Source organism: Diceros bicornis, chromosome 12 (genome assembly GCF_020826845.1).
Source record: "Diceros bicornis minor isolate mBicDic1 chromosome 12, mDicBic1.mat.cur, whole genome shotgun sequence".
NCBI lineage: Eukaryota > Metazoa > Chordata > Mammalia > Perissodactyla > Rhinocerotidae > Diceros > Diceros bicornis.
The window spans coordinates 77,064,324-77,091,526 of record NC_080751.1 but is presented as its reverse complement, the minus strand read 5'-3'; the positions used below and the strand labels follow the sequence as shown (position 1 = coordinate 77,091,526).

At 45.6% G+C, this 27,203-nt stretch overlaps 1 protein-coding gene across 5 annotated transcripts in view; it reads left to right on the top strand.

Annotated features, from left to right (window-relative positions):
• SNTG2 (syntrophin gamma 2) overlaps positions 1 to 18,038 on the top strand; it is a 303,678-nt gene extending 285,640 nt beyond the window's left edge. For all 5 annotated transcript variants that reach the window (XM_058551873.1, XM_058551875.1, XM_058551872.1 and 2 more), the window contains one exon: positions 17,774 to 18,038. In XM_058551873.1, coding sequence (XP_058407856.1) covers positions 17,774 to 17,905 — 132 coding nt within the window. In that variant the 3' untranslated portion in view covers positions 17,906 to 18,038. The remainder of the gene's footprint in view (positions 1 to 17,773) is intronic.
• The last annotated feature ends 9,165 nt before the right edge of the window (positions 18,039 to 27,203 follow it).

Sequence of the window (27,203 nt, the reverse complement as noted above, 5' to 3'; positions counted from 1 at the left end):
CTGAGGAGCTGTTAGAGTGGTTTCCACTGCAGCTGCACTGTTTACGTTCCCACCAGTGATGTATGAGTTTCCAGCCTCATACACACCTCCTCACCCACATTTGTTGTTTTCCTTTTTTTTTTAAATTATAGCCATCCTTGTAGTTGTGAGGTAGTATCTCGTTGTGGTTTTTATTTGCATTTCCCCAATGATGAATGATGTTGAGTTGATGTTCTTTGCAGAAATGTCAATTCAAGTCTTTTGCCCGTTTTTTTAAGTGGATTGTTTGTCTTTCTGTTATTGACTTTTAGGAGTTCTCTGTAAATTCTGGATATTAAACCCTTATCAGATATACAATTTGCAAATATTTTCTTCCATTCTGAAGGTTGTCTTTTCATTCTCTTGAAAATGTACTTTAATGCACAAAAGTGTTTAATTTTGATGAAATCCAATTTATCTTTTTTTTCTGATGCCCGACAACCAAGTTTTCAGCTCCCTAGTTCATGATATGCCGACAGCTCACGGTGGCAGCCTCCCTGGGCCCACCCCCGCCTGCACCGCCTGAGCACTGCGTGGAGGGAGGAGTGGCTTTAGCTGGTCTTGTGCTTTCCAGACGGCAGCATACGGGCTTCTTGCCTTCAAACTGAGTGGAGGCTTTGGGATGTCCCATGTAAACAACGTGCACCTTGTGAGGGGTAGGTTATTCTTTTTTATTTCTGATTTTTAAGCTGATGAATATCGAGGTACACACACACAGTGACACCTCAGCTGCGCTTAGCGAGAACGGCTTAAATCCACAGTGACAAACACCACTCCAAGGCCATTGTAGGAAGAACTCGGTGAGTGCTGGGTTGTTTTTCTTTTTTTTAAGATTCCAAGTGAGTTTCTAAACAGCTACGGCATCTGAAGTGCTGTGAGATTGTTGACCAGTTGTGACTGTGGGCAACGGCTCACACGGTCTCCACAGCTGCACAGGCTGCCAGGTTATCACGGCCAGGAGCGAACAGCCACCTTCGAGATTTCCAAAAGCACTTTCTTTGCAAGAGCTTGGTGTAAAAAATAAATAAAATGAAAGGAATAAATCTGCCTTAAGCTCAGGCTTTCCGTATCCATCCTAAATGCAAAGGAGCCAGTACTTGAGGAAAATGAATTTCACCTAGCCGAGCTTTTCTGAGTTTATGGGACTAGAAGAAGGATTTACAGATTTCTGCTTCCCCACCAGCATTTCTCACATAAACAAACACTGGCAAAACCAAAACGAGTGCTTTGTACTTGGAAAACTATGCTGTAGAACACGATACAAAGTGTCAAACAAAGGTGGTTCAGTTATTGTAAACACCTCCTTTGTCTCCCGTTTTCCAGAGGCAGCATAGACCCCACAGTGAGTGGTCCTGAGAGCAAAGGCTTTCCATCTGAGCCCTTTGCTTGGATGTTTTCTGAAATGAAGGATTTCCTTCCCCACTTCCCTAAGCAAACTGTGCCTGACACACTTGTGATTCAAGATTATAGCTACTGTCATGTGCCATGTAACAACATTTCGGTCAACGATGGACCACAGTTAGGGCGGGTCCCGTGAGACTAGTACCATAGAGCCTAGGTGTCTAGAAGAGCCCAGTGCACCATCTAAGTCTGTGAAGTACACTCTGTGATGTTGGCACGACACCCTAGCCTAATGACGCATCGCTCAGGACCCACCTCATCTTTAAGCAGTGCGTGCCTGTGTGAGCATCGCTTTCCAGGCACTGTGATTGCCGCCGTAGGGGTGGGATCTCATTTAATCCCCAGGTTGACCCTGAAATACACACTGTCACTCAGAGGAACAAGAGAGCCTGTTGTAAGTGACAGAGGAGGAGCTAAGGCCCGGCTTTTATCCTCTACAAGAAGTCACGTTTGAAACACTGGCTGGACTTAGACTGTCGCTGTTCTGCAGATGTGTGCCGAGTTCTCTGTGAGGCTCCACTCGGGGCCCCTCCCGCACACCCCTCATCAGTGGGAGGTGCTGGGAAGGGGCCCGCCTGCCTGCAGGTGACATGAGTTTGGGGGCGGTGCCCTTTTGTGCTTGTTCAGGGTCACTTGGTGACTCCGAGGTCTGAGCTGTTTTCCTGATGATTGGGGCCACCAGCACTCGATCTACAGAAAGGTGAACACATCCGTGTGACCAGTGCAGCTGTGTATGTCGTCCCCACGTGCACGGTTAACAGAAATAAAGAAAACCAGGTGACGCCCTGCAACACACAGCCCCACGTGCGCTGCAGCCCGCAAGAGTGGGGACCCTCCTCTCCCTCTCCCGGGGTGTGGCCCATGGCTCCCAGCTTTAAAAAGACAGCATTCTCTTCTGGCGACTGCACATCGGCTCCTAGACAAAAGGGAGAGGGCAGGAGTTACAGAGAGCAGACACCAGTGCCCTGTACATGGACTTCTCTGCTCATCTATTCCTTCCATTGGGGCCTACTGTGTGCAGGCTAAGGGAGTGCAAAAAGAACTCTACAGGAGCTCAGCTGGGACTGGACTGGTGGGGCAGACCCAGGACAGACCCCTACACAGGTGGGGACAGGACAGCGAGGTGGGACAAAGGGCAGACACACCATGAGAATAAGTCAGAGAATTCGCTGTATTTCTCCCTAATTTACAGATTGGAAACTGCTTAAAGCCACGCGCCATCCTCTGACCCGCTATGTCAGATCTGGATGGTGTTACGATTTCCCTGGGCTGCTCCCAGGCTCTCTGGCAGGCGAGCCCACGCAGGGCAGAGGGCACGCGTCTCCCTCAGTCGCCTCTGACAATTTGCTGGTGTTCCTGGTCCTCTTCTCTCCCACTCCCAAGAAACTGGAGGTAACAGTTAAAACCAAAACCTCGCATCTATCCGAATTTACTGATGTAGGGAATTACACCGCTGACCCCAGTTAACTCGGAGACGTGATTCAAAGGCCCGTGGATGCTTTTTTTACCCTGGAAATGGGGATGTCGGGGTAGTTTATGCAGACAGGTGACTGGCCTGGCATTTGAGTAAACGAGAGTGTTCCCCAAGAAGCCTGTTTACTAAATGCCATTATTAATCCTTTCCAGGACGTGAAGAGCAAACTTTTCATCCTAATCAAGGTGGAGAAATTCTCCAACTAGCGGGTCCTAGTTCTCTCTGTTCTGTACAGCTGTTCTCCTGCTCGGATTTAATAAATATTAAATGACATGCTGTTTAATAAATATTAAATGACATGCTGTTGTACATGGCACCTCTTCAAGGAGATGTGATCACCTCTGTGCTTCCAGCCGAGAAGAGTCCAACAGGAAATGTGTCTCATGTAATTGCACATGCTCACAGGAAGTGATCCAGTTCATGAGAAAGCAGTTCATGAGAAACATAAAAAGTTTGCCATAAAATGACATCTATGTAACGTTGAACATGACTATATTTCAGTATTACCTGCATTAGTTATAAGAACACTCTCGTTTTGCTATTATTTCACATTCTTTCCTAAATGGGCAAACAATTTTTTCATCTATTATTATTAATAATATATTGAACTAACATGGGAATTTTTGCACTGAACCAATTTTCTTCCCAATGTTTCCCTAACAAAATGTCCCCATTTTACAGGTGAGGTACCTGGTGCAAAGAGGCTAAATGATTTGCCTAAATAATAGCCGCCATTTTTAATGTTTATATTATACCAGATTTTATAACAATATCTCTCTAAAGTCCCCCTGTTTGCAACGGCTCAAAGGAGTTAAACCAAGGAGAGAATCCCACGAGGCGTCTTGAGTCCGCGTCCTGCATTCTGTCCACTGGGCCCTGGTCCTTCAGCTCTGTCCCAGAGTTCTGTGCTTCCCTGAGCACCAGTGTCCTCCAGGGGCTGAGGAGTCTCCTGATTCCTCCTCTGGGGAGTAAGAGGCCGGGTTAGGTGGACACACAAGCCCTGCGGTGGGCTCAGGTGGTGATTAAGTTCATTCAGGCTTCTCACGTGTTCTGTTCTTCTGACCAACCAACAGGCCTTGGATTAAGTAATTCAGACTCTAGAAAAGAGATTCTCTTCAAGACTGAAACCTTCTTGAGGATCCAATCAATGCAAATCAAAGCATTTAATACTGCGTCTTTTTTAAGGGCTCCTCAGGGAAGGAGAAAACACTTGCCAAGAGGAGGTCAGGGTCTTGCTCCCAGCTTGTTGTGAGTGACGTTCATCTCTGGAGTATCTCTCACGTGCAGCAGCTCTCAGCTCTCGGGACAGTCGCAGCTGTCTCTGTCTGGGGACAGAATACGGGCAGCAGGAGGAGAGTAAGAAGAGTGGGCTCTGTCACTGGGGTCCCTCCTTCTCCAGGCGCACGCACGACTACCTCCTCCCACCCCTGCCCTGCTGGGCCCTCCCTCTGAGAACCCCCAGGGCCACGAGCCCCCTGGCCTGAGGAGTTCCCTGGCCTGGGGAGGGCAGGCTCCTGCTGACCCTGGGAGAGCTGCCCCGTCATCGGCTCCAGCGCCCATCAGTGCATCAGCAGGAGGAACATTTGCTCCGTGCCTGACCCAGCTCTGCAATGGCAGCTTCCGGACAAGCTAAGGATGCGTGGATGAAAGGAAGACCCCTCCGAGGCCGGCTGCAGCATTCCCAGGCTGGAGGAGGAGTGGAGAGGAGCGAGGAGGTACAGGCTCTCTCCCCGATGCCAGCACTAACCCTGCCCGGGCGCCACCTGGACTGACCCGGCAGTGAGGCTCTGGGACTTGGGGCTCAGGGATGGTCCCCTAGGAAGCACGTTGGTCTCTAGGGACAGGAGCCAGGGAGACTCAGAGGAAGGGAGCCGGATGATCCAGGCTCAGGGAAGAGAGGCCCGGGCCCGAGAGTTGGCCAGAGATCCAGGACAGAGAGGCCGACAGGAAGTGGGGCAGCCAGGCCTTGTGAGGCCCCTGGGCGTCGCCCGTGGGACCGGACATGTTGGCTCAGTGTGAGGAGTCGATGACATAGTACTTCACGCGGACAGGAAAATAGGATGCTGTTGAAAAGATTTTCCCTTTCTCAATTTTATGTAACACTTGGTAATTTGACAGCTAAGATTTTAATCTTATAAATGGATCCTTTTGTAGTTGAACCAAAAAAGAAAAGAAAATTCTCAAGAGAGTATTGTGTATTTGGGGGAAATTACACTAAGAACATAATACTAATAAAAGAGCTTGCAAGACCTAGATACCTGTGTCCGCGCAGATCTTCCTCTGATAGAGATCATGACGTGTGAAGGAACAGCTACAGTTGTTCTGAAATGACCAGGAACACTGGGGAGCACAGAACTCATGTTCTTAAGACATTTCTCCCCAGAACCCACTAGGAGAACCATCCGCCTCGTCTTCATTCTCTCATGGGACCTTCTGGAACCCCACCGCCCCCAAACAAACAAAAACTCGTTCACAGAGCTACTTATGTTAGAGGGCAGAGTCTGGGAGGATCTCCTCCGGGGTCGTGACACCTGGAATGTAAATGCCCGGGATAGAGCACACGTGACACCTGGGATGTAAATGCTTGGGATGGAGCAGACGTGACACCTGGAATGTAAATGCCCGGGGTGGAGCAGACGTGACATCTGGGATGTAAATGCCTGCGCAGGAGCAGACGTGACACCTGGGATGTAAATGCCTGGGATGGAGCAGATCGACTGGGACAACTTCGTAGAGGATTCGGACACTGAAAGCAGACACCCAGCACTGTGAGCTGTGCCTGCACTGGGCACATTGCCTCCATCGCTTCTGGAAGCCTCTCCCTCTTCCCAGCAGTCACACACTCCCACCCACAAAGAATGGGTCGTGTACTCCAGCCGGTGCTCGCCACCATCCCAGCCTGAGCTGGAGCCGGCTCTCCTGCCAGCCCAGCCCCGCCTCAGTTATCGCAGAGGAGCCTTAGGGGAGGAGGTGGGATGGAGGGCTGTTCCCAGGAGAACACCCCGGGAAGCGGTGCCCCTGGCCTGAAAAGGGAAATGAGATAGAGGGGTGGGTGGCCCTCGCCTCCCATCCCCTTCAGGCCCCTGCTCTGGGTCAGCGCCTTACGAGGTGACAGTGGGGACGGGGTTTCTTCAGCTGCTGTCCCCGAGCACAAGCCTGGGCCCGCACGTAGCAGACACTTGGTGAGTCCAGGAAATGGGGGAATGAGAGAGAACTATGAATGAGCAGAGGCGGGCAACAGGAACCCACCCTGGTTGGGGACGGGCCTAGAGGGCAAAGGTCAAGTGTGAAAAGGTGAGGGGTCTTGGTAAAGCCTGAGGTCACCAGCTTCTGCTCAGGTATCAGGAATATAATTCAACTGGGATAAATCTGGTTTTGAAAACAAGATTCACATCCATCGATTCTTCCTGAAATACACAGACAGTGCAATGTCATTTGTCATGTCACCATGCCTGGGCCTCCCTGTACCCCCTCTGAGCCTTCAGGGTCTGTCTGGCTTCCACCGACATCCATCCATCCGTCCGTGTGGACTTTTATTAAGTTCAGTGGCCTCCTGGGGTTCCCTGTGACCTCAGCCACCGGACAGTGCCTGTGAGCTGTGTTCTCCTGACGGGTTTTATCTAAGCGGTGACTTGAGTGGATAAATGTCAAGTTGTGAACAGAAACCAACTTACCCAGTGTTTGTGCTTCAAGCTGTCTCACTCGGTGCTTTCTGGGTGGACCTTAATTCTTTAGAAATAACGCTGATGTGCCTTCCGTGCCGTCACTTGCCGTTGCTGTGCCGTCTTCAGGTGCAGGACCGCTTCATCATCACAACAACCCCGGGACATAAATGCTGTAATCACCCTCAGTTTGTTGATCGTGTGACTGCACATCAGTGCGGGTAACTTGCTTACGGTCTCAGAATGAGTAAATATGGAATCAGAATTAGAACCCAGGCTGTCCCACTTCAGAGACTAACCTCTTCTGCACACTGTGCCTTCTTCCACGTTCATCATTGTGTGAAGAACTCAGTCAGATGTGTTGGAAAGAAAAAGGGCTCTATGGGGCTCGCCCAGTGGCTTAGTGGTTAAGTTCATGCGCTCCACTTCCATGGCCCAGGTTCGTGAGTTCAGATGCCAGGCGCAGACCTACACCACTTATCATCCATGCTCTGGTGGTGTCCCACATACAAAATAGAAGAAGAAAGACACAGATGTTAGCTCAGGGCAAATCTTCCTCAAGCAAAAAGGGGAGGATTGGCAACAGATGTTAACTCAGGGCCAATTTCCCTCAAAAAAAAAAAGAAAAGAAAAGAAGAAGGGCTCCCCCACATTCTCTGATGGGTGAAGTTTGTGAATAACACGGCCTACACTTTCTGATTTAAGGAAAATAACAAAACCATCTGGCAGCTAGTGACCCTGATTTAGGACTGGGAAGCCTCAGAAGCAGGAGGCGTTTTCTTGGTTGGGAGGGAGTGAGCGTGGGTTCCCCGAAGCTCCTGAGTAGGCCTGGTGACAGGGGCAGGGACCGCCCACCATCATCCACACTTGGAGCAAGCTGCCCTGAAAACAAGGGTGGTACGGCTGAGAAACAACCAGGCTGAGGGGCTGTAAACCTGGGCGCTGGCGGGCGCTGGCATGCCCTGGAGAGGCCTCGGAGGCCACCGTGGTTGCAGGGATGCAGGGGAGCCGCCAACTTGAAATCAGTCACCATCCTGCTGAGAACCTGGTCTGGTGCTGGGAATGAGTGAAGTCTGACCAAGAAAGGCGGAGAGTCCAGCTGGACACTGGACTCTGTGTGAGGGTGGGTGACAGGAGCTTACACAACTCTGGGCCCGGCGTTCCCATCTTTAATTGTCCACTGTCTGTGAAGCCTAAAACATGTCAGACACAGCATGTGGAATGATTATTTCTAAAATAATGAGTTAGGAGCATTTTTTGGATAATAAGTCATGCATCTGTTTAAAAATTTTGTTAATAAAATTTTTTAAATTTTATAAAGAAAAAAGGCGTGGCCCTTTTAAATGATCATAAGGCTTCGAGAAGTCTGCATTTCTGGATTACCCGCTAATGCTCCAGGCGACGTGCGGAGTGCTGGAGGTGCGTTCTCTTTGACCCTTTGTGTACATTAAAGTTTTGTAATACCTGGTGATTCCACGCGGAACAGAACACAGCGCAGATGTTACAGGAAGAGACAGTGGTTCTGCCTGGAAGGAGACAATGGGAATCTGCATGTGGACACATTAGTTACTGTGGAGCTTTGGCAAAGAGTTAATTTCAGAAGCCTCTGGAATAATGAGTGACAGTGTCAGTGGGTGGAAGGAGGCCAATACGGGTCACCTTGCAGCGGGGTAGGCCCAGCCATGTGTGCAAACGTTCAGGGAAGACGGTCACCCCTGCATCCTAAACAAAGCTATCCAGACAGACTGCTCTACTTTTTATCAGCCGTTCTACTCATCTCCATGCTCCTTCCTGCCGAGGTCTGGCAGTCTATAAATAACAAAACACACAGCATTGTGACAGACTGGATTTCACCGGCCAGGGCAGGCAGGATGCTGTCTCCGCGTGCGTGCTTCTGAAGTTGTCGTTCCGGCTCTCATGGATTGAGTGAAGACTGAAAACTTCATTTCAAAGAAACATGACTAACATTGACAAGAGAAAGGGAGAAGTGATTCTAAGTAATGTATTTTCCTAAATCAGAAAATGGAAGTTCAGATGCCCACGGGGTTCCTCATGGGCTGCAGGGAGCACCTTACTAAGGCAGGCGACATTTACGTGGCTGGGCACTCGACTGACGTGCATTGACTCTTGGCTTACAGGATTTTCCTGATTATTGGTAGCCCACAGTAATCTGAATGTCTTCCTTAGTATCCTAATATATTTATTTCCATTTTTACTTTTTAGCGTGAATTTCAGCATAGTGAAATTCTTTGTTATCTCTTTAAGAAACTGACTTGGTTTAGGCAATAAGTGTAGGAGTTATTTGTCTTTGTCGGAACTTGGAAATTTGCAAATAAAATATTTACATGAGCAGAAAAAAACAAGCCCCTGGGGTTCTTCGTGTCCTTGCCGCCTCCCCTTAGTACATTTCTGAGTTAGTCTGGAGCTGCCACAGATTGCAAGGACTATATTTCGTGAAAACAGCTCTTTAAAGAGCAGGCGTTCATCTTTACCACGTATGTCTCTGGGGAATCGGAAGCAGGCAAAGTGATGGATTCAGAGCTGTTTGGAGAAGTCAGGTTTTTTGAACATCCTGGCAAGGTAATAATGCTGCGCTTTAGTATAAATAAGATTTATGAAGTTATAATTCCATTATTTGCTAAAGGAGAAAAGGTGGTTTAAAATGTGAGCCAGAGAAACAACCAAGGAGATTTTATGGCCCAGAGCAGATGATGTCGAAAGAGGAGGATTATAGAGCAAACTTTAAAGGTTACAGATGAACACTTCGTGAAGGAAGGCAGGTCTGAATCCAGCCACATGAATCTGAACTGGACAGAAGAAAGGGAACAGTTGACCCAGGGGAATTCCAAAGGGGATAGGCAGGCAAGCCACCTGTATCAGCAGGCCGTGCTGAATCTGTCTCCGTCCAGCCCAGCTCTCCACAGACGGCATCGCCTCCCACTCTGTGGTCCGCCATCCCCAGGAAAGCACGGCCTCGGTGAAACTCTTCATCTTTCTAGCCACAACCCGCTCCCCTTGGGTGTTTCACATCTTGACTGTTCCATGGTCTGACCAGTGACTCACCAAGAACTGACATAGGCCTCTCAAGGCCCCTCCTGCCCATCACCTTTTCCTTAGCTCTGCCAGGCAGGTTCAGGCTTTCCTCTCCCTCCCCTGCAAATGGAGCTTCTGCTCCGTCTTATATTTTCCTTCCATCTAAAGGCAGGTCGTTCTTTGTCACGAGGATGTGATTATGCTCTCCCCTGCTCACCCTCGGTCCATGGCTCCCTGTACCTGCCGGGTGAGGTCCAGGGCAGCGTTAGCCCCCAGCAAGACCCCTCCCCAACAACTCCTCATCTCTCTGAGCTCGTTGCTCACTCTTGTTTCTGTGACCTGGTGCCAGCCCTCTAGCCCCACCGCTTACCCACCTATAAAAATCCAATTACTTGTCCAAAAGTTGATGCAAATCCCAAGTTACAATCAAAACCGTGTTCCACTAAGTTCTCCTGGCACCTGTACGTTTCTGATTGTGTGTTAGGTGCAGGCCCTCTGCTCCCTGAGCTCCTCGGGAAGGATGACGTCCATTTCTCCAGGGTCCCCTCAGTGGTGCCTCTCAATCTTTAACGTGCACACAGACCACCAGGCACGAAGGCAGACTTCCACTCGGTAGGTCGGGTGGAACGTGAGATTCTGCATTTCCAAGAAGCTTCCGGGAAATGCTGACACTTCGGGACTGCTCTGTGTAAAACTTCGTGCAGTAAGAGTTTCCTCTGGGACATTCGGTAACTCGGTGACCTTGTGCTGTCAAAGTTCTGCAATCTTCAGTAAAGGAGACAGCGAGGACCCACTGGTCCCAGGGTCAGGTTTGAGTTTCAGGTGCCAGTTCTGTAACTAATCAGCCTTGTCACCTTGCAAAACTTATTTGCAAACCCTGAAACCTCCGTTTCCTCATCTGGCCAATGGGGCTGGTGCTTTACTCTGGGCATCCTGCTTTACCTTCCGCCTTGGAGACGAGGATGCATTACAAATTTGATGCAGATAGCTTGGGGAAGAGGACCAATGCTGGTTGGCACTGATGTTGAACCAGAAACTCCACACTTTTCTCCGCCTGCAGTTACTCACCACGGCCACGCTGCGTGTGGGAGAGGGAGCCACCCCAGACTCCGGCTACTCCGGCTCAGTCCTGTGCTGCATCTAGGCATACCCTCCTGGGAGAACCACAAAGAGTATTTTCAGGAATTTTGCCTGCCGGTTATTAAGCCTTTGGTAGCTTGAAACCATCCTTGGTGGAAGTATTTACACCACGGCAATCAACAGATGCTACGGATCAGAGCTCCCTCCATCACACCACTGCCTGGGCTGCAGAGTCATGAAGTGAAAGACCAAGATCTGAATCCCAGTGTGTCAGCCTCCATTCCTGGAGTATTGACCATCATATCACAAAAATCAGGAAGTGTTGAGGTCCCAACCGGAGTCCTTGCAGAACAATTTGTGGTAAATTGAGTTCTGGGCTTGGTTATTCCTCATGATTATCATATCACATCCTACATTTTTTGAGGGGCTTTTTCTAAGGGAAGTTACAAAGCACATTCATTTATTCTAGAATCATTGATCTATTTAATAATCATCTCCTTCAAGTGTAGCTCTGATCACCAAGTTCCGGAAGCCTCTCTGTGGATTCATTGGGAAGGGACGGCGGCTAAGGCTCACTTTGAAAAGCAGTCTATATTTGAATTGCTGCGGCTGAGTGGAAACTGCTCTCTTAAATTGTTATAGACTAAATGTTCCCCTCTTGCATAGGGTCATTAAATGAGAAGTAGGGAAAACTAAAAACCTGGGATGGCTACTGTTCCTTAGAAGGGTGTCAGTCATCTCACAGACATTTTTTGACAAATGTCTGGCAGTTTGTGCACTGAGATGGAAATATGGAAAGTGCGATAAAGAAATGTGATTTCTGGTGGAGGTGATGTATTGAGGACATGCAGGTGGTATTAACATTGATATGTTGATTGAAGGTGTCACTCTTTTGATAGATGGAGCAGACCTGGGCATAAGCATTGTGAGAAGAGAAATGTTTTCTCAAGGTTGGGTGACCTCATTATTCATATTTTGATGAGCCCAGTATAGATCCTTATGGCTTCCTAAAACTTTTACCTGATTAGGGAAAAGTTCAAGATATTAAAACACTCACAATTTGATAATTGTGCCAAGTTGTGGGTCATACTTAAAATCATGATTTCAGCCACCATGAAATGCTAGAAGACTTGATAGCAATCTAGGTCATTTGGACAAGTACATTGCAGAGGACGATAGGAGTTCAGTGGGGGAACTGAAAGGCGGTGTGCAGCCTCCAGGTCCATGCTGCCTGGGTTCCCCGACCCTCAGCTCTTGGCTATGAAATGGGTACAGTTTCCACCCAAAGGGTGTTGCCTGTTGGAAATGTGATGGCCTGGGTGATGCGTGAAAAGAAAACACTTTGGAACTTTGAAGCAGTTTAAAACCATATTTTTGATGGTTGGCAAACATGGCCAGGTGGAAATCTCATGGGTGTCAGGATGAGAGAGACCCTGGTAGATTCTCCCTTCATCCACGGTGTATGGAAGCCTCAGTTTCTCACCTGTGGACTGGGGAAAGGCATGCCTCCTGCAGTGTCGTTTGAGGTTAAGACACGCGTGCAGCAGCCCCGCCAGTGCCCACACAGAACACTCACGCCAGTTAGTTTTTCTTCCTTCTTTCTCAAGTTATTGGCGTTTCAACGATCTTACGTGCCTGGGAACTCATTTAATCTTTCCAGGACTCAGAATCCTGTCTTTTTTTGTTGTGGTAAAAAACGTGTAACATGAGATCTACTCTCTTAAATTTTTGAGTGTACAGTTCAGTAGTGTCAGGTACATTCACACTGTTGTGCAGCCAATCTCTAGAACTTTTGCGTCCTGCATAACTGAAGCTCTGTCCTCGGCTCCCCACTTCTCTCCACCCCGGCCCTGGCAACCACACTCTGCTTTCTGCTTCTGATTTTGACTCCTCTAGGGGCCTCCTATAAAAGGAATCACACAGTATTTGTCCTTTTGTGACTGGCTTATTTCACTGGCATAGGGTTCTCAAGGTTCATCCGTGTTGTAGCACATGTCAGAATTTCCATCTTTTTTAAGGCTGAATAATATTCCAATGTGTATATATACCACATTTTCTTTATCCATTCCTCAGTAAATGGACACTTAGGTTATTTCCACCTCTTGGCTATTGTGAATAATGTTGCAATGAACATGGGAGTGTAAATATCTCTTTGAGTCTCTGCTTTCAATTATTTTGGATGTTTATCCAAAAGTGAGATTGTTGGATCATATAGCAGTTCTATTTTTAATTTTTTGAGGAACATCTATTCTGTTTTCTATAGCAGTTTTTTATTTTTTATAGTGCACCATTTCAATTCTTACCAACACTGTGAAAGGGTTCCCTTTTCTCCACATCCTCAACAATACTTGTAACTTTCTACGGTTTTGTTTTATGTTGTTATGTTTCTTTTTGGATAAGGCAATCCTAACAGGTATGAGATGATATCTCATTGTGGTGATGTCCCACACCTCAGATGTGAGTCGATGACTCATTTCCGTGATAATTAGTGATGTTGAGCATCTTTTCGTATACCTGTTGACCATTCGTATGTCCTCTTTGGAGAAATGTTTATTCAAGCCCTTTGCCCATTTTAAATCAGGTTATTTGGGGTTTTTTGCTGTTTGGCTACAGGAGTTCTTGATATATTTTGGATATTAACCCTTAATTTGGTATATAGTTGCAGATATTTCCTCCTCTTCTATAGATTACCTCTTCATGCTGTTGATGGTTTCCTTTGCTGCACAGAAGGTTTTTAGTTTGATGTGGTCCCAATTGTGTATTTTTACTTTTGTTTCCTGTGTATTTGGTGTCATATCCATGAAATCATTGAAATCATTGCCAAGACCATCGTCATGAAGCTTGCCCCCTATGTTTTCTTCTAGGAGTTTTATAGTTTTAGGTTTTACCTTTAAGTCTTTAATCCATTTTGAGTTGATTTTTGTGAGTGGTGTAAGACAAGGGTCCAATTTCATTCTTTTGCATGAGGCTGTCCGGTTTTCCCAGCACCATTTATTGAAGAAACTAACTGCTTCCCCCATTGTGTATTTTTGGTGCCCTTGTCAAAGATAAGTTGACCACATATGAGTGAGTTTATTTCTGGGCTCTCCATTCTGTTCCATTGATCTATATCTCTGTTTTTATGCCAGTACCACATTGTTCTGATTACTATAGCTTTGTAATGTTTTGGAGTCAGGAAGTATGAGGCCTCTAGCTTTGTTCCTCTGTCTCAAAATTGTTTTGGCTATACAGGGTCCTTTGTGGTTCCATATGAATTTTAGGATGGATTTTATTATTTCTACAAAAAATGCCATTGGGATTTTGATAATGATTGCATTGAATCTGTTGATTGCTTTGGGTAGTATGGACATTTTAACAATATTTAGTCTTCTAATTCATGAACTTGAAATGTTTTTCCATTTATTTGTGTCTTCTTTAATTTCTTTCAGCAATGTGTTTTAGTTCTCAGTGTACAGATCTTCCACATCTTCGGTTAAATTTATTCCTAAGTATTTTATTCTTTTTGATGCTATTGCAAATGGGATAGTTTTTTAAATTTCCTTTTTGGATTGTTCATTGTTAGTGTATAGAAATGCAACTGATTTTCAGCTGTTGATTTTTTATCGTGCAATTTCACTAAATTCATTTATTGGTTCTAACAGTTTTTTTTTGGAATATTTGATTTTCTACATATAATATCATGTCATCTGGAAATAAAGACAATTTTACTTCTTCCTTTCTGATTTGGATGCCTTTTGTTTCTTTTTCTTGCCTAATTGCTCTGGCTAGAGTTTCCCGTACTGTGTTGAATAGAAATGGCGAGAGTGGGCATCCTTGTCTTGTTCCTGATCTTAGAGGAGGAACTTTCAGTCTCTCATCCTTGAGTATGACGTTATCTGTGGGCTTTTCATAAATAGCCTTTAGTATATTAAGATTATCTCCCTTCTAGTTCTAGTTGATTGAGTGGTTTTTTTTTAATCATGAATGGGTATTGAATTTTAGTTTTTCCATATCTTTTTTCTGTTTAGCACTACTATAAAAAAAGAAAACCTCAATTCTTTCAACCAAAATTGGTCATTTATCTTCACTCCTTCACATTTGTGAGCACAGAAAATGTACTATCACACTCGTCCCCACAGAAAAATGTGCATTAAATTATCTAAAGTCACCTGTGTTATTTTCTATTGCTGCTATACAAGTTACCACACATTTAGTGTCTCACAAACATACATTTACTGTCTGTCCTTCTGCGGGGTCCAGGTGTGACAGCCTGTGACAGACGTGCACAGGTGCTTGAGGAGCACAGGAGGGAGTGATGGATACGCAGCCTTAGAATTCAACATGAGCTTTCACTTCCAACAGAATCTTGTCAGAATCTGTTTCTGCTCAGCTCTGGTTGCAGAGCTGTAATTCAGGTCAGCCTTGCTGGTAGTATTTGGTTAGGAAATCAGCCAGACCAGAGATACCATGCCTTGATCTCTGGCTGAATCAAAGCTGTTCTGTGAAATGTTCACAGGGTGCCTGCTTATTCACTGTCCTGGAAAAGATAGAATTGGAGCTTTAATTGATTCCTGGATTTCAGCACTGTTGACCGAGATCTGACGTGGAGATTCGTGGTGTGATTTCACTGTGTTCTGCTGGCGCTGTCAGAGATCTTGCCGTGTGGCTTCAACATACGAGACCAAAAGTCACTGATGTAGCTTTTGGATCTGTGCATTAATGCTGGTGGTGGTTGGCTCCTTGTTTCAGTGTTGTGCTACCATTGGATAAGTGTTTTTGGAACTTGAAAAGCAATTTCCAATTTGCATATATTAAACTAAGACCCTGAAGCATAAATGATGTGCACATTATGGCTCTTTTTTTCAAAAGCTCAGTAATTACTGTGTACGTGGAAACACATACATAAACTGAATTAAGTGTGTGTTAAGTTTGTAAGAACATTGTGTTTCTTCTAGAAAATTACTTGATTCTCCCCTTTTCCAGGGATGAATCACAATGAATGAAAGATTCTGAGTACAATCTCAGGGTGTGGGTATAGCTAGTGGCTCCAGCTGGAATTCAAGTTTGGCACAGGCACTGGGCAGCTTCTGGATTCTGCAAATGACCGGGGCAAGGGGTGCTGAGTAAGAAGTGAGGTGGTGATTCTTCATGAAACTACTTAAATATTATGAAGCTTTTGCAGGAGGTTGAGCATTTCAGTATCACTCAGAAAAAGTCAAAAAAACAATAATCAATCAACAGGAATCAATCGTGTAGCTATCAAAGTTAAGATCGTTCACATGCAAAGGAGGGATTTAATTCAAGGTAGAATGAAGAAAAGGGGACTCCTTTGGTTCCTGTAACTGGGCAGTCCGGGCTCCTCCAAGCTCAGCTACCCAGTGTCACCCATTTCTCTGTCCATCTCTGAGAGGGGGTCCCCCTATGCTGAATTCACTCTCCTGCAGGCTCTCTCTCTCCACTGGCAGCAGAGGTAACACAGCAAGCTTCAGGTATGTGCTTCCCACCCGGCCACACCAAAGTAGAAATCCTGGCCTTCCTCTCCCATTGTCCATGTCGACCTCCCACAGGACTCTGGCCGCCCACCTGCATCCTATAACCATCCCAGGAAAGGAGCAGCTTCTAGAAGGAAGGCCTGCACGGCAGACCAAGAAAGGGACCGAAGTGGACTTCACATTTAAAGGAACTGTGAAGTCATTTTTGAGGTGTCGGATCTTGGGTTACAAAGAGAAGCAGCTCAGAGAAGCCGAGATGGGTGGTGGGAGGGACGCCTGCCCAGTGTGTGCTGCCCCCTCTCGTGCTCGGGGTCTGTCCTCCTGTCCCTGTCCCTTCCTCTTGACCCAGAATTAAAATATCAGAGGTCCTGCCTTTAGACGTGCTTGAAGGAGCATGCCTATAGAATAGACAAGCCGAGTTTGTTGTTGTTGTTTTCCTTGAAAATGATACAGCTTTCTTTCTGATGCCATCTCAATGGTTTATAATATGCTAGAATTTCGACAAAATTTAGTTATTAGGATGTCAATCAATTAGCAGTCACCTCAAAAGGAATTTTGCTGTTCTTAATTATTTTGGAATTTTATTACACCAAATAGAAGGGGAAAAAATCAGAATAAGGCATTTAAAGCTCTTCCCCCACAGTTAAAATGGGGTGGCAGAATGATGAGGATTCCTGTTTCACCCTCGAAAACCTTAAGATGTTAAGATTGTTTTTCCCAATAACAGCTTAACTTCGAAGCAGTTTGTTTCGCTTCTCATTCAGCTCTGGGTCCGTTCCTGACTTGCTTATTGGCCTGGGGACTTGTCAGGGGGCGTTGCAGGAACAGGAATGATATCCGTTTGTGGCTCATTTTTGCTTCTAAATAGTGTTTGGGGTCTTTAAAATGGGGAAGGAGGGGTCCAGGAGTTTATTTTGATTATTTTTTATTCTCTTCTTTCCTGATGGGGGAAACCACTTGCCTCCTTGAGCATCACTTCTTATTTCTCCTGTTGGCATGGCAACAGGCTGAGGAGGCACCAAACTCACTCCCATGTCCTCGCACCCCGTGCACCCTGCTCATCAGCACCACACAGCTGTTGGCTGTTCCTGCCAAGGAGGGTCTTTGTTATGAGGTACACATGCATGCACATACATGCACACACACAATGCACTTGCAAGCATGCATGCATGCATACCCACCCCCACACACATGCATGCACATAAACATGCAGGCACATGTAGGCACACACATGCACAACCACACATGTACACAGGCACACACATGCACGTGCACACATGCACACACACACAGGGCTGAAGCACACTGATTAGTTCCACTGAACTGCGAATACTGTGAGGTCTGCTGTACTGAGATCCATGTCACAGCATCACCGTGGGCGCTGAGCAGGCCATGCTTTAGTGAAGACTGAAATCATGACACTGTTGATCAGGAGACTTAAGACCCTTCACGGGTCAGAGTAAGACACCGGATAGAGGAAATGCATATTAACCTATGTGAGTTACAAGAAAATAAGAAATCCAATCTCGGTTTAACTTGCTTGGAGTTTACAAAGTAAAGAATTGGTTAAATGTTTTTGTAATGCATTTTACTAATATTCATAGTGCACACATTTTATTTTATTTTTCTTACAGGAACTCGAATTTCAGGACCTGACAGCCGTTTTGCACTGCGTGCACTCCTTCATAGCAGCGAAGGTGGCCTCCGTGGACCCCGTCTTTATAGACAGTCAGAGTATCGCAAGAAAATACATGTATAGCAACTAAAACTGCTTCTGCTGAGTGCTGAAAATTAAATTATTTTCTTAAGAAATGAATATTTCCTGCACAAATTGCAACTTTGTTTGGTTTTATAATGAGCCTATAGTTGTGATACCAATAAAATAGGTCATAGTTTCCAGAGCCTGGTCGTACTCCTTCGGTTTGACGAGTCAGTGCGCTCCGGTCTGGCAGAGCTACAGTTAACACACTCAATTTCCATGTGAAATAATCACACCACCGGCATTTCTCCAAATCACGTGCAAGTGGCATTACTGTCACCACACACTCCGCTTCCCACAGCAGTAAAACCCAGATTTTATTTTCATAAAATATATCGTGGAAAATACTGAGAGCTCACCACTTTTATTTTCCTCTGGAAGGAAAGGGTTTCCTTTGGATCTGGTTTGTTAACTTTCCCTTTTTCTCAAGGAGGAGGCTGAGTAAAGGGATTATTGGAGGAATGAGCAGTAGAAGTATACGGGAAAAGAGAATTCTAATAGTAAATGTTTATAAATTAATTGTTATATGATTAAATAATATGTCATTTAAATGCTAATTTTAATTATTTGCCTAATTCATGAAATATGCTCTATTTTAGTTTCCTTGTTTATCACTTCTAAGAAGATCCACTTTCTATTTTTGTTATTAAAAGCAATTTAATGGACTCTTGAATTTTCTTTTAGGGATAGAGACTGTAGTCAGAAAATGTCAAGAACAGGTACTCACTTCTCAAGGTTGCAAATACAGGAAGAACATAAAACCATCAGACTATAAAGTACAAGAAAACAATTCTAAGAAGAGAGGTAGATGCTTCCTGCAGCCCCTATTGGGAAGCAAGGTGCCATGCTAGCAGCCCGATGCCCCACGAGGTGGTGAAGATCTCAGGAACTACTCCTAGTTCCCTGCAGCCCACCCGCCCCTTGTCGCTCTGATATTTAGGAAGAAGGAACTATTTTGATTTATGTGACTTGTCAAATATTTATAATCAATGCCTTTTATGTGTTTGAAAATATATCCTTTTTAGAAAATCTCTCTATATATATATGTATTATTATATATAAAATTGCCTTCTACATTTTAATGGCTTCCATGGAAGACTCTAACACAAACAGAGTGTTTAAAGTGAATTTTAAATAATATTCTAAAAGAATGGGGTACACAGAGCATCAAATAAGATTTTCCTGTACATTTTTGTTTTAACTCAAGCTTCCTATTAATATTAATAGCAAAAGGAGTTAGAATTTTATAAAATATTCACCAACTGAAAAAGATAAAGCTAGAAATCTCCCTCTCTCCAGTTTGTCTCCTGTATGGATATTTTGGTCTACACATTTAGTGCATCCTCATTTTCTTCCCTTATGCCAAAGAGCCTAAACTCACTCAAAAATAGGTGTTCTGCACTAAAAAGTGAAGAAATTGTGAAGATTCTTTCTGTTGTTTTCATGAAAAAATGCAGAGTTTTAAAAATGTACTCGTACTGGATAATAATGAAAAGAATAATATTTTCCCAGGAAAATTTGATAATAAAATTTATTTTCATATTTGTATAAATATACAATTTTTTGAAAAGATGCACACTTCTATTATAAAAACAGCAAAGTCTTTTCTCATGGAAATGAGTCAGGCAGCCCAGTGCCCCGGTCTCTCCCATCATGTTAGTACCCTACCTGCCACGGTCGCCACGCAGTGCTCCCAACGTGCTGCGGACGGTGCACATGAAGCCACATTTCTCAGGGCGCCAGCCTTGCCCCTCCAGTGTAGACCCAGAGGTGGGAGGGGTAAAAGAACAATTAGTGCCCCATTTTGGAAACAAAACTTGTTAAGAGCATTGGCTGCTTCTCCCGCCGGGCTCTCTGACGGGGATGGGTGCTTCCCGCGTCAGAAGTTATTGTATTTTCGTTTGGGATGTGCAGTTAGTCCGCAGATCTCCTGTGTGTGTTCTAATTAGACAGCAGTTGGAATCACCTGCAGATCCCCAGGCACGTCCTGAAGACTCACGGGTGCTGGAGGCTGTGCCGGGGTACGCACACATAGCATCCTGTCACCACACCCTGCCCGGCGCAGGCACCTTCCTGGGGTTTTCCCGGTCCAGGTGAGGAAGCAGGCTGACAAGGGCCTCGCACGGTCTGAGGCTGGCAGTTTGTGGAGCAGACAATGAGCCAAGGCCCCGGGGGGGGACCCCCACACCAGCTGAGCCCCCCAGCAGAGAGTCCTAACAGCACCTCGCCCAGCACGGGCCCCACGCTGCCAGAGTGAACCGACTCAGAACTCACGCGCCTGCCCGGGGCCCGTGGGACCACTCTTCCAGGATGGCTTCGTCTTTGTCCCCTGCCTGGAAGATAGTAACCCTTATGTCATAAACATGGGCCCGTTTTCCCTTTGTCTCATTTTTATGCATTTTATATCCCATTTGAACAATAATGACAGAAAACTTGCTCGCTGACAAAGTATTAGTGAAAGTGAAAAGAAAGTGAAAAATATATTATTTTGGAAGGTATCTTAATCCGTATTATTGATCCTGATTTAATTTAGATTCTATACAAGGGCATTTGGCAGAATATTGTTTTGAGTACTCATACTCCTTCATGACACTGGTGGATGGATATTCATCTTGAAGTTTTATTAAGTCTTGGAGGAGGAGGCCTGGGAAATGTCGGTGATCCTGAAAGGCGAGGAAATGTAATTGCAATATTTCCTCACCTTTGTTGTGGAGGATGGCACGCCAAGTCTGTCTGTTATTGGCGTTTGTGCCTCGGACACAGACTGCTTACAGAGCACAGTGGGCTTTAAATTGTTAAACTCGGACAAAAGAGGAAAAGCAAAAACACCTCTTTAGTAAAGATCAGGTGAGACTCAACACAGCCCAGAATTGTGGTCTTAGGCCAGAGGGGTGCAAACATCGGCCAGAGAGCAGAACTTGACTAGAAGAGGAGAGAGGGGGCCGTGGCAGTGGGCGGAGCCGGGACAGCAGAGCGCCCTCCAGTTCTAAGGAGAATGAGACCTACGGCAGGTTGTTTGAACATCAGGAATGATTTTAAATGATTCACGTAAACTTCATTTTTCTCCTCTTACAGTCTGACTTTTAGTGACATCAGAGTACATTTACGTTATCAAAGGAAAAAATATAACTGCATTTAATTTTAGGAGTTAAGAAAAAATTACCCTCAGGACACAAACGAGACTCTCAGAATCTCCGTGTTGAGGTCTCTGTGTGTACATATGATTCTAGCAGCTCATGCCTTTTATAGTCATCGAGTTACTGATACTGCCCAAGACCTAATATCTGTATTCTCAACCTACATTGTGTCTTTATGGCTATCTTCTTCCTTTAGGAAGCTCAGCCTGTCACAGAAGTCTCTATAAAATCCTAAACACTCGGTAAAAGTGCTGTGTTTATTCTTCCGTCCCTGTGGACAATTTATGGGAAGTGATTCTTAAATCCTCGGATTTACTGACCATCTCTAGTGACTATACATCCGTCAATTCCTTGTCTGTACTCTGCGACGGCAAGGCCGTTTGATTGTCTACCCGGACACATAAAAAGTAGAGTAGGCTCTTTAAAAACCGGCGTAAGACTGGCAGATTATGCCAGTCTTTATTATTATTATTATGATTAGTAGTAGTGGTGTTTTGCTTTTTTCAGAGTTTGAGACAGGAGAACCGACAGTGAGTAGTTCCTATTGCATCCATCCTGGTTCCCAGCACGCCCTTTAAATGTTGCTTGTGCATCCGGGATGTCAATGCAGAGCAGACACTGTGGGACACTGGTCGAGGAGGGAGAGCTCGTCCCAGCTCTGACTCGAGCGAGGTTGAAACCCCTGTGAAGAATTTGCCTTCGTTTTTGTCTCGTGTGTGGAACGGAGCAGTGATACCTCTGGCCTCGCCCCCTCGCAGCCTCCTTCCGAGCACGCGTGAGACCTCTGGGGGCAGCCCTCAGTGACCAGCGCCCACGTTCTCCAGGGCCGTGCTCGTCCGTGAGCAGGATCCACGAACGCCATCAGACAAAGAGCAGGGTGGTTGCCGTGGGTTCGCCTGGGAGGAGCGTTCCTCAGCTCGGGGAGAGTCCCCAAGACACATGGCGAGTGCTCCAGACAGAAAGTCTTCACTCCCAGAGGCGGTTCCGGCACCACCTGTGACCACGCTGGACAAGCGTGTGCTGGACAACACTGCAGGTTTACCGCCGGGGATGGAGGTACACGAGCCACACGTGGGGATGTAGCCAAGTCAAGAAGAGAGAAGTCATCGGTTGAAATGCACAGTAAGGCTGTGTGCAGCTCTTAGCAGTTTACGACCCTGCCACAAAACTAACACAACGTATGTTTTAGAAGACAGTACTACACTTAAGTTAAAAAAGAAGAATCCACACTGTAAATTCGAGGAGACCCGAGGCAAACTCAACAGTAGCTTTTGTGAGAAAAAAGTGGAGGTTTGAGGTGAAAGCGCAATACTGGTTTCATCTATTCAACAGATATTTGTGCAGCGTTAAGTAAGTGCCAGGCACTGTGGTAGGTCCTACAACTACAGTGACGAAGAGGCTGAAGACCCCTCTGTAGGGCAGCCCACGGGCTGTGAGACCCACAGCACAGCTGCCGAGAAAGCTCCTGTGGTCTCAGGAGGCCGGGAGTGCAAGACGACGCGCAGACAAAAGAGGCAGCAGCCGAGACGTCCACTCCACTGGTCGCTGCGCCTGTAGGACACAGCATGCCCTCCTAGGGGCTGGTCTTCAGAAGAGCGTGGCCCCAAGTCGACAGGTGTTTTGTAACATGATGGGCTTTGTATAAAATACAGCTCTCCACCACGTGTCAGGAATTACAGATTTTATGTGATAATTAGGAAGCTGGTTTATTTTACAGCCTTGGACAGTTCACGAAAGGTGCATGGTAGTTGTACCACTTCAGCAGGATTTCCATAAACTGGGTTACATTATAATGTTCTTTTCTGTGTGTTTTTATTTAAAAACTCAAAGGCAGTACCCACATCAGTCGATTTCCTCAGTCTTGACAGAACAGAGCACATTTGGAAGTTTGGGTGTGAGTAAGTGTCTGAGTCCATTCAGGCTGCTAGAACAAATTACCACAGACAGGGGCGCTTATAAGCACAGACAGTTCTGGAGGCAGGAAGTCCAAGATCAAGGCACTGACAGATTCGTGTCTGGTGAGGACCCTCCTCCTGCATCATAGACGGCATCTTCTCCCCCTGTCCTCACGTGGTGGAGAGGGCGAGGGAGCTCTCTGGTGTCTCTGTTATAAGGGCTCTAATCTCACTCCTGAGAGCTCCACCCTCCTAACCCCATCATCCCCCAAATGCTCCACCTCCTGACACATCACATCAGAGGATATGCTTCAATATATGAATTTTAGGAGGACACACACATTCAGTCCATAGCAGTAAGGAAGAACAAAAATCTAACTGACTTTATACGGATATCTTACACTTTCTCTACTAAATTATTACTTTTTTCTCTCCAGGTGTTGAGAGTCTGGGCAGGACTTACCGGGAGGCAGGCTGTGTGACTTTCTGAAATCCAGGTTACTCAAAGTTTGTCCTAGAGGACATTTATTTTCATTCAAGAAGCACTGATGAATACCTACTATGTGCAGGATATTTTACCTTTGACTGCTGTAGACAACTCAGGCAGGAGAGAGTTTGGGGCCATGTTTGTACAGTGGTAGGAGAGACTCCCTGCCCGGCATCTGTCTTGACATGAGTACAGCCATGTTTGGCCGCTCCATTGACCTACAGCCACCAGCACAAAAAGAAATATAAACGCTGCTTTCTGCGTGGTGGGAACTGGCCTTTTCCCGGGAACTGGCCTTTCTCCCACGGAGAGAGTTGCAAGTTGTAACATTTCAAGGCTCTTGGAGCGTCGTAGCCCGGAATGGACTGGCCATCTGTGCTGGGCTGAGACGATAATCAAAGAGAACAATGCACGTACACAACTACTGGGCCGGGATGTTAGCCAGGGGGCTCAGTGCACGTACGCCACTGATAACCATTTGTGCATGGAAACACTAAATGCTTGCTCTGCAAACTCTGTAATTGCTTACTCTGAAAATTACTGATGGTACAAAAACTGCTGGAAACTGAGCCCTAGTGAGAGTTCCACCTGTGGAAGGGACACCTTGCCCAGGACGTGTGATCCTTGCCCAGCCGAGTCGATTGACAGGGCTCTCCCGGCAGTGGGGCGTGGATGTTGTGAGTAATTGATTTGATGTGAAGTAATTGATTTGATATGAAGTAATTGATTTGATGTGTTCTCTTTTCGGTCAACCTGGTGTTTCTCTTTCCGGTTGATTTGTGTCATTTCTCCTCAGCCGATGTGGGTGTTTTCCCTTTCCAGTCGGGCTGATGTTTTTTCCCTCTTAATATTTGACCTATTCAGATCTGTTTGCAGACTATCGCCTTTACTATCCTCTATATAATAAAATATACCTTCTGTCCATTTGTTTGGAGTGGAAAGTGTCTTTTATGTCTCCGATCGAATCCCCGAACCTCTCATAACAGCATCCAGCCTCAGTGCCTTTTCTCGTATCATTAATTTCAAAGGTCAACTGATAGTTTAGGTTCACAGGTCCAATTGTATTCCCATATGTGCACGGATGTATGATTTTTGATGCTGAAAAAAATCCATAACAATTGTGAGATGAATGTATATGGCCTCAAAATATTCAAGCAAAATATAAATGGTGTTCTAAAAGATAAGCTGTTACCTGCAATATGTCTCCACCATCCATTTCAAATTCATAACTATATGCTGAGTGTTCTAAGTTAGCATAGTTTTTATGCTGACAGATATAAAAATGCCTGTGTCAGTTGTAGAACTCTCTTCTCTCCTTGGAAAGAAAAATAGCATTTGGAGACTCGTAAGGCTAATGGAAAAAACAAATCCATTTGTGGTCTGCCCTTTGCACTTTTTTCTCCCCCTTTCCCTTGTATCTGCCCGTTGTTTGTATTTAGGACACTTAGGTATAACAACACTGAGAAAAAACAGAAACAGAATCAACATTTTTCTCCCTGACCAACGTTTCAGATCAGTTCATGGTGGCGGTGGGGCGGGGGACCAAATGGATTTCTCTCTGGACCATGAGAGGAATATTTTTCCCCCATCAGCAAGCATTCTAGAACTGGGAATGCAGCAGGAGCAAAACAGACAAAAATCTTCGCCGCGTTTCCCAAGTTGGAGCAACAACTGGGATGGGGAATCCTGAGGACGTATTTTGGACACTCAGAACCGGACGAGGGAGGACTTAGGGGCGGATAAAGCAGCAGGCCGCCTCTTTTGGCAAACTTCCCTTCAGGAGCGGTTTCATCCTCACAAGCTTAGGAGGAACAAGTTTGGACAGAAATCTTCTTTACACCCAAACTGTTGGAAATGCAGTGAAATTTAAGGTAATGAACTGGAAAATGCGCATCCAGCTCAGGTCAGCTCCCTTTGCTCAAGTCCTGTCCCTGGCTCCTACCTGGCAGTGAGACAACTGGTCACCCCAATCAGACATCTCTGTCACTCCCGTTACGTGAAGCTCCCTGCCTACTCCATGTTTTTGTTGTTGTTTTTTTGCTTTTTGTTTTTACTAAGCTGGCTGAATTTTTGGCTGAGTTACTCTTTTGTTTTCATAGACGTAGATATGAGTTTTCCAACTGTGTTACAGACTTATTAACCCACAATATATCAAGGAAACAATTTCCGCTGTGTTTAGTTTCTCCTATCTAGTAAAACCATGTGTTGGCCCTTTGAGGGTTCTAAGTTTTAACCCAGAAAATTTGAAAACATTTATGCAAAAACGTTAACAAAGTAATTCTTTGGAAAGAATCACCCTTAAAAAGGTGAGCCCTTTAATTTGTACATGTACCTTTTAAATGGATGTTTATGAATTTTAAAAACTCTAACAAAAAGGTCGGTTAGTGAGTTTTTTCATTCTTTTTCCCCCCAATTTTCAAAATTTTAAAAAGAAAAAATTATCATGAAGAAAATTGCATTAAATTACTTTGATCACACATTGCCTAAGGCCGATAAAACCCGTAGAAGACAGAAATCAGACTCTCAGCTTAGATCTACTTTAGCATAGGAAATTGATGAATTAAGAAACGTATCTTGAGGGGCCGGCCCGGTGGCGCAAGCGGTTAGGTGCGCGCGCTCCGCTGCGGCGGCCCCGGGGTTTGCTGGTTCGGATCCCGGGCGCGCACCGACGCACTGCTTGGTAAGCCATGCTGTGGTGGCGTCCCATATAAAGTGGAGGAAGATAGGCACCGATGTTAGCCCAGGGCCGTCTTCCTCAGCAAAAAAAGAGGAGGATTGGCGGATGTTAGCTCAGGGCTGATCTCCTCAGAAAAAAAAAAAAAAAAAAGAAAAGAAACGTATCTTGATGATGAAAGCGATAATCTGTCGTGGTTTGCAGCATCTGCGTCATTCATATGAAAACATATTCAGAGTGGGAATTAGTATTTCCAACCCCATGCAGATTCCTCAGGCCTCTGACTCCAAATTCTATTTCTGGTTTTTCAAGCTACATGCTAACCACAACTCTATCTGATGCCTTTATTTTAATAAATACACCTAACAGCTCCAAAATGCAGTATGAGTTAAAATTATATAAAAGATTTGACCAATTGTTGTACTTTTTGTGCAATAGAAGATAAGGAAAAGTAGCCATTTTGAGAAAGAGATGAGAAAACAGGAGGATTTTTCAGTCACGCATAGTGAATGTCTCCCTCACTCGGGAAAGTAAGGCTGGACAGCCTTTCATTCAGGACACCTTTGTGTGCCTGAGGGTGTCTCCCTTGAGTTAGGTGTTGAATGGTTCTCACTGGGTACATCCTTCATTTGTTGGGTGTGGGATGTTCATCAGCTCACACGTTGTCCTAACCCCTGGAAATGGGAAGATGAGCAATGCACCGTCTCTTCCCTCAAGGGCTAACAGTCCACTTAACTGCTTCACGACACTAACGCTCCTCTGGAGAGGTCATAGATGGAGGCTCCACCTCCCTGCTCTGCCTGCCCTGTGAGCCAGTCCTACCTGAGGGGCCTCCCTTTGAAACCGAGATGGAGAAAAGCTCAGTTTCTAATTTTCAAACCAGTGGTCAAGTGCTAAGTACTTTAAGAAAAAAATGCCCCCTCCGTTTTATTCCTTTTAAGTGAAAGCTACTACACAAATCAATGCAAACTGGATTGGCCAGTCATTTTGCTCTTTTAAACAATCCACCAGGGAGGCTCTTAACAGGTTTAGTTGATTTGATCAAAACGTTGTTAAGGAGCTATTCGGTTGTATCCTTAGAGATTCCATTACTGCTTAGAAATTGACCCCAG